This window comes from Chrysochloris asiatica, unplaced genomic scaffold (genome assembly GCF_000296735.1).
Source record: "Chrysochloris asiatica unplaced genomic scaffold, ChrAsi1.0 scaffold00352, whole genome shotgun sequence".
In the NCBI taxonomy this organism is placed as follows: Eukaryota; Metazoa; Chordata; class Mammalia; order Afrosoricida; family Chrysochloridae; genus Chrysochloris; species Chrysochloris asiatica.
The window spans coordinates 2,337,755-2,351,449 of record NW_006408870.1 but is presented as its reverse complement, the minus strand read 5'-3'; the positions used below and the strand labels follow the sequence as shown (position 1 = coordinate 2,351,449).

General features: G+C 41.2%; 1 protein-coding gene across 1 annotated transcript in view; it reads right to left on the bottom strand.

The window, feature by feature from the left end:
* Window positions 1-586: 586 nt before the first annotated feature.
* Window positions 587-13,695, bottom strand: part of SNAP47 (synaptosomal-associated protein, 47kDa) — a 75,717-nt gene continuing 62,608 nt past the window's right edge. Inside the window, exon 4 of the mRNA XM_006876071.1 lies at window positions 587-733. Coding sequence (XP_006876133.1) covers window positions 587-733 — 147 coding nt within the window. The remainder of the gene's footprint in view (window positions 734-13,695) is intronic.

Sequence of the window (13,695 nt, the reverse complement as noted above, 5' to 3'; positions counted from 1 at the left end):
AGCCATTTTCGTCCAGAAAGTCTGAGATCTTCCTTTCATCTTTAGTCGAAGTGAAGAAAGAAGATGTAGCATTTGCTCGAATTGGTAACATGGGGCAGTCATGCACCAGCAGTCACTGAGCAGGTGACCATTTGGCTCACGGACGTCTAGAGGAAGAGCTCGTGATCCCAGGATGGCTCTGACAAGACCTGCTGTGAACAGCAGCCTGAGAGCAGCCCAACTTCATAAAGCAGCCATGCCTGCTGAATGTCCTGTTGGGAGATCAACACTACCCTGTCATCCTTGTGTGTGAAGGCAAAACCCTCTCCTTCTGAGCTGTGCCTCAATTCACTGACCAGAAACCCCTTTAGTGAAGGCACAGTCATCTCCAGCTTCACTGCCCCCATCTTCTTCACAGCAGAGATCAGGTCAGTAACCTCCTAATCTCAAGGAAGGGGACACTTTCTTGGACAGACCTTGTAAATACTTCTCCTGCCCTTTGGAACTACTTCTCAGGGCCTTCATCACAAGGGAAGCATGCAGGGGTCAAGAACAACATACTCAAGACTGTTTTCACAAACAGTCCCATCTGTGTTTCCTTTTCCTTCTATGTCAATTTTTTCATTCGTCGGTTATGCTTGTCGATAGTTAGTGCTGCCCGGTCCACAGACGAGGTGATGCCATCCAAGGCTTCATCCTGTCTCTCCAGCTCCATTTCCGTGTCCAAGGCCAGACTCTTCAGCTTCCTCAAGATCTAGGAGAGAAGTTCAAAATGATAGTAGTGCTTTAAAAAACAAACAATAAAAAAAAACCTTGATTCTGTTTCTCAATCATAATGGCAATTTTCTCCATTATTTTTGTATTATTGAAGATATTTTATTTGGTAATTTAAATAATGTTTTCTTGTGACTTGAGAGGGGACAGTGTGCTAGTGGGAACAATAAACACCTTTCCCTAGAGTCAAGAGTCCTCATGATGGTTCATGAAGGAGTCACACACCTGGGTAAGGGTCTTGGCTAGCTGACCTTGAGTAAGGTACTCAGTGTCTCCCCATCTGTGGAGCAGGCTGCTAGCTGCTGTGTAGGCTGTCTTGAGGGGATGCATTTTCTTTGGCCTGTTCCTATCTGTGTTCAGAGGAGGCCTACAGAGGCAGGGAGGCAGCTGTGAGGTCCTGGATATGCCATTCACCTGTCACCAGTATGCTAGCAAATGGTACCCCTGGTGAGTGCTATTTTCGACTATAGTGGGTTCCTGCACCCGCTCAGTATGGCAGCTAGGCCCAGAGGCAGAGCATGGGATCAGGGCCTCACAACTGGGGTTTGAGTTCCTGCTCTCAGCCAATCGCTCTTTTCATCACCTGTCTTCGCCTGGGCATCTAACTGCATACTGAAGCTGGAAAAACAAGATTTACAAAGAAAAGAAAAGCCCTTTGCCTGTCTATATGTTTGAAATATTTTATGCACAAATACAGAAAGCAAAACAAAACAAACATAATCCAAAGTGGTGGAATAGTTCAAATTACACAGACCCACTGCAGGGCCTTCTGAGAAACGCTGGAGGCTATGCCTGGAAAAGGTGACTGGGGGTTTCCAGGCCATACCACACCCAGGATCCACTCTGACAGACTGGGTGGGAGTGGAGAAAGTACCAAAAAAAAAAAAAAAAAGCATCCAAGGACTGGTGGGGTTATGGACACATCAAACAAGAGAGATCTGGTTGAGCACGGAAACCACTGAGCTCTGAAGTAGTGTGACACACAGATCTCAGACTGGGACCCCTGGAGAGGCAGTAGGAACAGGAGGGTCACTCAAGTGTAGTGGACTAAGGAACCCCATCAGTCTTGGTTGCAGATCCCTAGGCCCCCCCACCCCATTTCTATGACTCATGTCATACTTCATGTATTTTCATACACTAACAAGAGCAACCATTTTATTACAATTCTATTGAGACTAATCACATTGTTAAATGTTACTTAAACTACGCACTTACTAAGCCCAGGTTTTAAAATTTAATATACTCAAGCTGACAACAAAAAGGGTACGTTTAAAAAGAAATCTTAATGAGCAACCATTTGCAATAAACGTTAATACTCTCTTTAGGGAAAGTTATATATCATTGGGTTAGGTCAAGAAAAAGGAATCGCAGAATCTGAATCAATGATGGGACACTCAAAACCATGTTTACTAACTCCCAATGGTTCAACGCATTGAAGATACATTCAGAGCCCCTTCTCCCAGTGGTAATGAACTCCAGCAGTGAACAAATGTGATGACTATTTCAGAGCAGCTACTTCTAATCCATTAATAGTGCATCATACCCCACACAGGCTTTCCCAGATGAGGTGAAGGAAGCCAGGTGTCAGGAAGCTCTGCTTCATAGGTGGTGTGTGGCTCCAGAAAAGGCGGCAACCCCACCTCAACTAAGAACAAATTGTGTTCCACCTGCACTAACCACATGGCAAAACCAAAGGAAGACATGACCCACTTCCTGTCTGACCAGAAGGCCTTGGGCAGTGCACTCTTTATGCCTAAGCTTCTTCGCCTGGTTAACAAGGAACCAAATCAAGGCAGAGAGATGGTCAGGATGTGCTAGGAGGACAAGAAGATCCGCCTTCTTCCAAAGTACTGGTGAGGCTCAAATGAGATCACAAATGTGAACAAGCTGTGAAAACTATAAAGCACTATGTAAGGGTCCTAGCAGCCAAGTCTCCAGAATGTTTAAACTAAAGGAGCCTTGGGCCACTGAACACAGCTCCCCACCCTCACTTTGCAGCAGGGGACATGGGGACTGAGAGCTGAAGCCATGTAAGGTCATACAGCAAGCTGGTGACAGAGGCAGTACTTATCCTCAAATCTGGGATTATCACTGTTATCTTTGCCATTAGGCATAAGAATAAGTTCTTGATTCAAGTTAGCAGACTCAGACAACAACCTTTTTGCACCCTCTGGGAGCTGGTGGAAACTCCATCAGTTGAGTCACTTAAAAAACTGGACAGAGTCCTGGAAAATACACTGTGGGGATCAATCTGGCTCTGGAAGTGGGGGACGAACTGGATGACCTAATACAGTAGGTCTTTTCCATCTCTCATTTCTATGATCTCATATGGCTGATGCCCAAACAGCATAATAAAAAAAGAAGAAAAAAAACCCATCATCATCCAACATGTGAAGCAGGTTCTTCCATGTACTTTCTCTGGTAAGTGTTCCTTTCTCATTTACCTCTGCCCCACCTAGAATGGGGACAGAATGTCTCCCAGAAAAGTTACCCTGCCTTACATGTGATATCCAATGAAGTGGCTGCACCTGTGCTGAATGAGCAGGTCACACAGATCCCAGGACAGTCTTCTCTGGAGTCTGTGTTTCTTCTTTAATCACTTTAAAAAGTGATACAGGTTTATTTTTAATGGAACTGTCTCTGAGGACCCCAAGGCTTCTAGTTGTGAACAATGACCTCTTTGTACCCAAGGACAGCATTCTCCTCTAAAACCCATTTTGGTAATAAATCCTACATGCTTCTAGGCCTCAATCAACCCATCTTCTTCAAGAAGATGAATTAACCAACTCTTCCCAGTCTGCAATTAAGCAAGGGCAAAAGTGAAAACATCTTTATCACCGAGTCTTTGTTTAATACGCACAATAATAAGTACTGCACATACAACTTAATTCATGACCAAAAAAAAAACAGGTGACATTTTACAATGTTTGTAAGTGCAAATAAAGATCAGCTCCTGCAGAATTTTTTGATTTGGAAAAAGATACATTAAAAAGGACTTTAAAATAGCACTCATTCCAAATCATCTGTCAAGACCCTTGATTTGCCTGCAAAAATTACAGCTGAAATTAATTAGTATGGTAAAATTGCGAAGCAATATCTTTATAGCTACTAGGTCTTCAGACAAAGAAAATTATTGAATACACCTTCAAACGACTAGTCCCCCTGGAGCCTTGGTCCAGATTTCTTTTCCTTTAAGAAAGGGATTGAAGTAATTCAACGGCATCGTGTGAATTCCATACAACATGGGGTGGAAAGAATGGAGAACATGAAGTCTGGCCAAACCTTAAAAACAGTTGTTACTTTTGTGGCCTAGGATGACAAGCTGTCTAGTCATCAATGTGTCATGCTGCCAACCTCTGAAATATCAAGTGGCCTCTCGGATGAGTCCTCACCAGGCTCTGAATCAAAGACCAAGAGCAAAATGAACTCTCCCCACATCCCTGTGACACTACTAAACAAGCCAAGGAATAGACCATTTCCCCAGCCATGTTTTTACCTACATAAGAAATCATTTGTCTGAAAGTGTTTTGTGCTTTATAGGTTTAGAGAAATGAACATTTATAAAAGTCACAGAAATATATACTACATGTGAACATAGGCAAAACAAAAAAGTACACATGCTAGGGTTGACAGAAAGAAGCAACTTGAGAGAAACCACAGAAAAAAAACCTCTTCAACTTGGAGCAGTCACAGACACTCTGCCAAAGCCAGAGCAATCCATTCAATTCTCCAGCAGGATAGCTGAATCCCTCTCACTCATGTCAAAGCTGAGGAGGGGGCAGCTCTAGGTTGTCCCTGTAGCAAATAAACTCAGCAACTGAGGCAAAACCAAAAAGGAGTGAATATCCATTGGCCCGCTGAGCAAAGCGAAAGTTAGTTTCCTCCAACAGCAATGCGTGAGGAAGACGCTCTGGGCTCTGTTGACTGTGCCAGCCACTGTTGTATGGCCTCAGTCCAGCTGCTCTGGAAGGGGGAGAACCTCTCCTTCATCCCAACACCGTGGCTGCCTTCCACCTACACAGAACACCCCAAAGCTCGAAACAAGGGCCACACACATAGTCTGGGTCAACAGCAATGCTGAATCAGGTGCACCAGAAGAGCAAATACAGAGACGTTAATGCCTTCTAACCATTCCCATTTTGTTCATAAAACAAAAAATAAATTACAGAAAAACAATAAAATACAATAGGTCACCTCACCAAAGAGGATGTGCTTAAATGTGTGCCCCATCCCTACCATGTAATGGTCTAAGTGTCATCACATTGTAAGACTGGACATTGGTGTTGTTGTCAAGGTGGTCCCAACTCATAGCAACCCTGTATAGGATTTCCAAGGAGTGTCTGGTGACTTTGAACCATCAACCTTGCAGTTTAAACTGGCCTTGTGGTCCAGTGCTTATCTTACACACTAGGACTCCAGGACTAAGTATTAGAGACCCCAACTTCTATGGTAAGTCATTCTACCACAGATGTTCCTGAAAAGAAAAAATCACTGCTTGAGCTCCCACAGTGTAAGCACAACACAGAAAGAGCAAACTGTGCAATAGAAATGGAGTCTCAGTGCTTCCAAATGTTCTGCCATAATTTCTCAATGTATTCTGGGGGCAAAAAAACTTTTACTCTGCCTCCTGATAAAGCTCTAGGATTTAGAGTTTTACTACATTGATATTAAGCACCTAAAGTGTGTTTAGAATTAGCTAGACTGTCTGCCTGGATCTTGTTATTAAGCTGACTCAATGAAAAACTGTGAATTTTCGTGCAGTGAGAAATTAGCAACCATTTAAGAACAGAGCTTGGATAAATCAAGCTGTCTGCAACTCAAAATAGTTCTACCAGTTGGGGCCATTAATATGCTATAGAGAAGGAAAAGAGGGGGGAAAAATTGGCGCTCACCACAGCCAAAGCTCTGGGGACTGTAAAGAACATTCTACGCTACAATCTGTCACATTCAGCACTCACAGACCACCCCCAAAGTCTCACCCAGGCCCCCTTGGTTGCAGCATTCCTTGAGGCCCCCAACAGTGATTTGTGGCTGAAAGAAGTGACGTGCAGGGGTGGGCACAGGGCTCTTTTCTGAAGGAAGGACACCCATTCAGGGCATTCCACCTCATTATTCCCACCTCACAGTGTCACAGAGACGGTTGGCTAGTTGACTCTTGTCGTATATGGCTTTGTCCATAAAGACTCTGAGAGCTGTTTCTGAGGGAGCTTTAAATATAGCAGAGCTGACTGAGCTTAAATTTTCAAGAATCTGTCAGTTTTCACTCTGTGTGTGCTGACCAGTGGCTCTGAATGGCTGATGACATGAACATGACCATTCTAATTCAAAGGCTAGGACACAGAAATCATGGGGGAGCATCTCTTATGACTACAGAGAGGATCCTGGACCCTGCCTTGGTTCTACTAGACAGAAAACATGCAACTCCCTGCTACCTTCTCAAGAGTTTTAGATGAAGAAAACCAAGTTTGTAAGAAAGCAATACATTCTTACTGAAAGAAAAATTCAACTGATTTAAAGTCAGTAAGTGAAGGTTCACATATTATATGCAAAAGTACATTCCTCTGTGGTGAACATCCTCAAAATATTGAACCAACTGAAAATGCATTAAATCTGAGGCTCTTCAAAGTTGGCAGAGTCAAAGAAAGTAAGAGACCTAGCTAACAAAAACATCAGACCTTTGTAATAAATTAGCTCTAATTTATTTACAGCCTGCTATGTGTCAGCTGGTTTGAGACTGTACAGGATAAGCACTAGACTGGTAACTACAAGGTTGGCGGTTCAAACCCACCACCCATTCCTTGGAAACCCTATCCAGGGTTGCTATAAGATGAAACCTACTAGAGGAACCTATTCAACAGCACTTAACAATAATGTGTGTCAGAAGTCAGCTAGTAGGTTCAACCCCATGTAATCCCATGTGGCACTTTTCATTTCATGCTCACACTAACACCAACGTGATTTCCAGCTCTGTACACTGCAGCATAATAGTCTTACTCTTAGGGAAACTGAGCAACTTGCCAGAAAATCACCCAAACAAGAAGTGAAAAAGATCCTCAACCCTCATCTAAAGTCTGTGTTTCCATTGTTCTTCAGCCCTCACTAAAAATGGGACAGACACAAGTGACTTGTTCAAGGTCCCTTGGCTAATAAACCTTCCCAACATTACTCTTTCATTCATCTAACACAATTAAATAGTTTAAAAAACTGAACCAACCCACTTCTCAACCTGAACCAAAAATCCCATCAATACACGCTAAATAATTTTTAAAGTTAATAAAGATCAAGAACCATATATCTGATAAGGGTTTTGTTGTTGTTATGTGCCATCAAATCAGTACTGATTAATAGCAACCTTATGCACAGCAGAACGAAACAACGCCCAATCCTGGGCCAACCTCACTACTGTTGCCACACTTGAGTCCGTCAATGCTGCCACTTAGCCAGTCCTTCTCGTTGGGGGTCTTGCTCTTTTTCTCTGACCCTCCACGTTACCTTCTCCAGTGACTGGTCCCTCCTGACAATGTGTCCAAAGTATGAGAGATGAAGTTTGGTCATCTTGACCTCCAAGGAGCACTCTGGCTACACTTCTTCCCAAACAGATCTATTGGTTCTTTTGGCAGCCCATGGCACTTTCAATATTCTCCTCCAACACCATAACTCAAAAGCATCAATTCTTCTACAGTTTTATTTATTCACTGTCCAACTTTTGCATGCATATGAGGTTACTGAAAATACCATGGCTTGGGTCAGACACATCTTAGTCCTCAAAATGACATCTTTGCTCTTCAACACTTTAAAGAGATCATGTGCAAATTTGTTTATTACAATACATCCTTTGACTTCTTGACTGCTGCTTCCATGAGTGTTGATAATGGATCCAAGAAAAATGAAGTGTTAGACAACTTTAATCTTCTCTCCATTTATCATTATGCTATTTATTGGACTTTAAATATGCTATTTATTGGTTGAAGATTTTTCTTTTCTTTACATTGAAATGAAACCCATTTTGAAGGCTTTGGTCTTTGATTTTCATCAGTAAGTTTTTAAAGTCCTTTTCCCTTTCAGCCAGCAAGGTTGTATCATCTGCATATTGCAGGCTGTTGAGTCCTCCTCTAATCCTGATGCCACGGTCTTCTTCATATAATCTAGCTTCTGGGATTATTTGTTCAGCATACAATTGAATAAATTCGATGAAAGAATACAACCCTGGCACATACCTTTCCTGATTTTAAAACATTCAGTGTCTCCTTGTTCTGTTCAAACAACTGCCTCTTAGTCTATCTATATACAGGTGCTCCGTGAGCACAATTAAGTATTCAGGAATAGCCATTCTTTGCAATGGCATCCATACCTCGTCATGATCCACACAGTTGAAAGTCTTTCCATAGTCAATAAACCATAGCATCATTTCTATCACCAAGGTCATATTTTGCAAGTACTGATTCTTCTTTGTTTCCAACTTTTGCATTCCAATCACCATCTTTCTGGTATTCTGTGCTTTTAGGCAAGATCCATCTGAGTACAGCATGATATTCCTCATTCCACGTCCTCATCTGAATCTGGTTTGAACCTCTGGCAGTTCCCAGTCAATGTACTTTTGCAGCCATTTTTTAAATTATCTTTAGCAAAATTTTAGTTGCAAATGATATTAATGATGTTGTCTGATGATTTACAAATTCCACTGGATCACCTCTCTTTGGAATAGGCACAAATACAGATCTCTTCCAGTCAGTTGACCAGGTAGCTGTCTTTTGAATTTCTTGGCGCAGGTTCTTTGTCAATGCCTTCAGTGCAGCTTGGACTTCTTCCTTCAGTACCCTTGGCTCTTGACCATGTGCTATCTCTTGAAATGGGAGAACACTGATTATTTCTTTTTGGTACAATTAACTCTGCATACTCCTTTCTTCTTCTTTTGATGTTTTCTGCATCATTCAATATTTTGCCCACGGAATCCTTCATTATTACAAGTTGAGGCTTGAATTTTTTTTCTTCGGTTCTTTCAGCTTGAGAAATATTGAGTGTGTTCTCCCCTTTTGGTTTTCTAACTCCAGATCTTTGCACATTTCATTATAATACTTGACTGTGTTTTTTCGAGTTGCCCTTTGAAATTTTCTATTTAGCTCTTTCACTTCCTGATGTCTTCCATTTCCTTTAGCATCGCTATGCTGTAAGTTTCAGCGTCTCTTCTGACATCCATTTTGATCTTTTCCTTCTTTCTTGTCTTCTTAATGACCTATTGCTTTCTTCCTGTATGGCGTTCTCTTTTTTCTAGGTTTAAAAATGTTTATTACAAAATTTTTAAACAAAAGCTTATTATTTTTAACTGTAGAGAAGCTGTAGAAAGACAAAGATAAAACAAAAGAACATTTTGAACACTAAAATTTAAACTCATTTTCCTCAAAGTTTTTTGTTTTTCTTAATTTTTATTGTGAATTGAGTAAAGGGCAGCAGACAAGATCATGATCATCAGCTTTACATTTAGCTGTATGATGTTCATGGTGTCATTTCACAACCATTCTGGTCTTTGGTCATTAGTGTCTAATTAATCAAATCTGTTCTTAAGATGATCTCTAAATACTGATGGGATATGTTCAAGGTTGTACCTTGGCTCTCGTGGGTTTGCTTTAATTTTCTTTAGCTTCAGCTTGAACCTGCATATGAGCAATTGATGGTCTGTTCCACAGTACATCCTAATCTTCTTTTGGCTGATGTTAGGAGCTTTCCCACAATCTCTTCCCACATATATAGTCAATTTGATTTCTGTGTATTCCATCTGGTGAAGTTCATGTGTCTAGTCATCTTTTCTGTTGTTTAACAAAGGTATTTGCAATGTATAAGTCTTGCAAAATTCTATCATGTGATGTTCATCATTGTTTCTATCACCCAGACCATATTTTCCAACTACTGATCCGTTCTCTTTATTTCCAACCTTTGCACTCCAATCACCAGTAATTATCAATACATCTTGATTGCATGTTCAGTCAATTTCAGACTGAAGAAGTTGGTAGAATTCTTCAGTTTCATCCTCACTGGCTTTAGTGGTTGGTGCGTAAATTTGAATAATAGTGATATTAGCTGGTCTTCCTTGTAGGCGTATGGTTATTATCCTATCACAAACATTGCTGTACTTCAAGATAGATCTTGAAATGTTCTTTTTGATGATGAAATGTGATGCCATGCCTCTTCACTTAGTCATTCCCAGCATATTAAACCATATGATGGGCATATTCAAAATTGCCAATACAAGTCCATTTCAGCCCAGTGATCCTAGGATATTGATGTTTATGTGTTACATTTCATTTCTTACAATTTCCAATTTTCCTAGATTCATACTTCATACACTATATGGAACTCTGGTAGCACAGTGGTTATGAATTGGGCTGCGAACCGCAAGGTCAGCAGTTTGAAACTACCAGCTGCTCTGCGGTAGAAAGATGAGGCTTTCTGCTCCCGTACAGATTTACAGCCTCAGAAACCCTGTTCAGGGTCGCTATGGGTCAGAACCGACTTGACGGCACTTAACAACAACAACATGTTCCGATTAGTAATGGATGTTTATAGCTGTTTCTCCTCATTTTGAGTTGTGCCTCATTATAAACAAAGGTGCCAAAAGCTTTACTCCATTTGTATCATCATGGTCAACTCTATTTTGAGGAAGCAGCTCTTTCTTCCTAAGTTGCCTTCCAACATGAGAGATTCATCTTCCAGCACTATATATAATAACATTCTTATGCTATGTCTCATTTTTCACTATTCAGTTTTCTGGTGCCATCTGACAGTGTTCCATTGCTATTCGTTTAAGTGGCTTAAAATTCAGAAGTAGTCTGCCTCTCCTTGTTTTTAGTCTGTCTTATCTGGAAGCTCCTTTGAAATATGTCCACCATGGGTCACCCTGCTGGTATATAAAATATCAATGGCATAGCCTCCAGCATCACAGCTACATGCAAGCCACCACAGTACAACAAACTGACAGAGGAATGAACTGATGACATTCAGCTCACTAATGTCTATGATACCGATCTTTAGACATGCCATTTAATTTTTGACAACTTCCAATTTTCTAAGTTTCAACTTCCTACATTCCATGTTCCAAGTATTAATGGGTGTTTGCAGCTCATTCTCATTTTCAGTTGTCCCCCATTAGCAAATGAAGGTCTTGAAAGTTTTACTTTATTCATATCATCATGGTCAGCTCTACATTGAGGAGGCAGCTATTCCAAGTTGCATTTTGGGTACCTCCAACTTGAGGGGCTCATATTCCGGCACTGTGTCTGACAATATTCTAGTTATTCATGATGTTTTCCTCTTCCCATACTACCATATAACAATGTTCCACTACTATTCACAAGGTTTTCAGTGGCTAAACATTCAGAAATAGTGTGCCTGCCCTTCTTCCTAGTCTATCTTAGTCTGGTATCTCAGCTGAATCCTGTCCACCATGGGTGACCTTGCTAGTATTTAAAATATCAGCAATATAGCTTCCAACATCATAGCAACACTAAAGCTATCACAGTACAGCAAAGTGACAGATGAGTGGTGGTCTGACTCATAGCCACCCTGTACAGGGTTTCTGAAACTGATCTTTTTTCTTGGGAGCAGCTGGTGGGTTTGAACCAACAGTCTTGTGGGTAGTATTCCAGTGGTTATCTTACACTGGTTAAAATAGTTCATTAGCTATTGTTGTCATTGTTAAGTGCTGTCAAGCTGGTTCCGACTCACAGCAACCTCGTATAGGGTTTCTGAGGCCCTAAATCTTTGTGGAAGCAGAAAGCCTCACCTTTCTCCCATGGAACAGCTAGTGAGTGGGCTTGAATCCCTGAGCTTGTGGTTCGCAGTCTAGTGTTTATCCTACAATGCCACCATGTTCCCATCATTAGATAGTATGTTGTTGTTGTTAACTGTCATGGTGTCGGTTCCGACCCACAGCGACATTGTGTAGGGTTTCTGAGGTGAGGCTGGTGCATTTGAACCACCGATCATGGGGTTTTAACTGACCTTGCAGTCCATTGCATTATCCTGCAGCACCAGACCAGGACTCCACTATTATAGAGATGCAAAAACCACAATGATATCACCTCAATCTATTATAATGGTGGTGGTAGTGGTGATTATGTGCCATGGAGTCGGTTCCAACTCATAGAAGCCCTGTACAGGGTTTCCCAGGCTGTATATCTTTACTGGAGAAGAAAGCCTCATCTTTCTCCCACGGAACAGCAATGATCGAAAAAAAACCCAGAAAATGACCAGTGTTGGTAAGGTTGTGGAGAAACTAGAATCTTTATCTATTGCTGGTGGAAATGTAAAATGGTACAGCTACTGTGGAAAGTGGGGTCCTGGTGTGGCACTGAAGGATTAATACTGGGCTGCTAGCCACAAGGCAGATGGTTCAAACCCACTAGCCACTCCTCGGAAACCCTATAAAGGGTTCATGAGTTGCAACCGACTCAATGGCACTTAATAACAGTGGAAAACAGTTTGGTGGTTCCTCAAAAACTTGATTTCAAAAAATATATATAGATACCCAGAGAAGCAGTGATGCCTGAGATGAAGGCAGAGATGATGACATGGAGAGATGGAGCAGCTGGGGACTTTAGATCCAGAGAGGGAGAGAGACCGTGTTCTGAAGACCAGAGGGAAGGGTGTGGGGGGCAGGCTTGCAGGGTATACCCTTTGGTTGGTTGATGATGCGTGGAGGGGATTGTAACCATGGCAATGAAACAATATACAAAAGAATGAATGTAAAACTAATGTTCTCCCATGTAAACTATCACATAACTCACAATAAAACATTTATATATATATACATATATATATATATATATATATAGAGAGAGAGAGAGAGAGAGAGAACTATCATATGTATCATATGACACAGCAATTCCAAGTCTATATGTTCATAGCATCACTATTCACAACAGTCAAAAACATGGAAAGAACCCAACTGTACAGCAGCAGAATAATGGACACAAAGTATTCCTACTTAGCCAAAAGAAGAAATGAAATCCTGATGTATGCCACAACATGGATGACCCTTGAATACATTATGCTGAGCGAAATAAGTCAGTTTAAAAAGGACAAATACTCTATGATCTCACTTATATGAAATAAGCAAATATATGAAAACCAAAGATTTGTGGTTACTAGGGGTGGGTGGGAGTAGGGAAGGAATTTTTGCTTAGGGGCATTAAGCTTATGTGAATGGTGGTGGAATAATTTGGAAAAGGATTGAGATAATGGCTGAGTAGCATGAAGAATGCAATCAATCTCACTGAAACAGACATGCAGAAATTGCAAAGTTGGCAAATGTTTGGATGTGTATGGAGGAATGTTTAGTTCATTTCTTTTTACTGCATATATTTTCACCACAAAAAAGTAAATACAGAGAAATGTCACCCTATTGTGCTATGAATTACCGTCTTTATAGGACTTGAACTTCATTAAAATGGAATGAAAAGACAAAGCAATATTAAGAGGAAGGAAACAAACCCTCTTTTAACAGATCCACACAAGCATCTGTTTTCTTTCCATTTGTGTTCCAACGGTCCAAAAAATCTAGTAGCTATGGTCTGAGAGAGCCTCACTTAGATGCTGGTACACATTTTAGAATCCTGTCCTCAGCACAAGACTCTGGAATTCTTTACCTGACAGGGCTCCCCCCATACCTAACCACCACTTCCTGGGGATGTTCTCTAAACACCAGTGAAAGGAAGAAAGCATGTCACTAAGACTGGGCTCTATGGGCACCTAGAGCCCAGAAGGGCATCAGCATCCTCTAGGCAACCGATTGAAGTTGTCAAGAACTTCATTCTTCTTGGATCAACTATCAACATTCACAGAAGCAGCAGTCAAGAGATCAGACGACGTATTGCATTAGGCAAATCTGATGCACAGGAACTTTTTAAAGTGTTGAAGAACAGAGATGTCAGCTTGAGGACTAAGGTG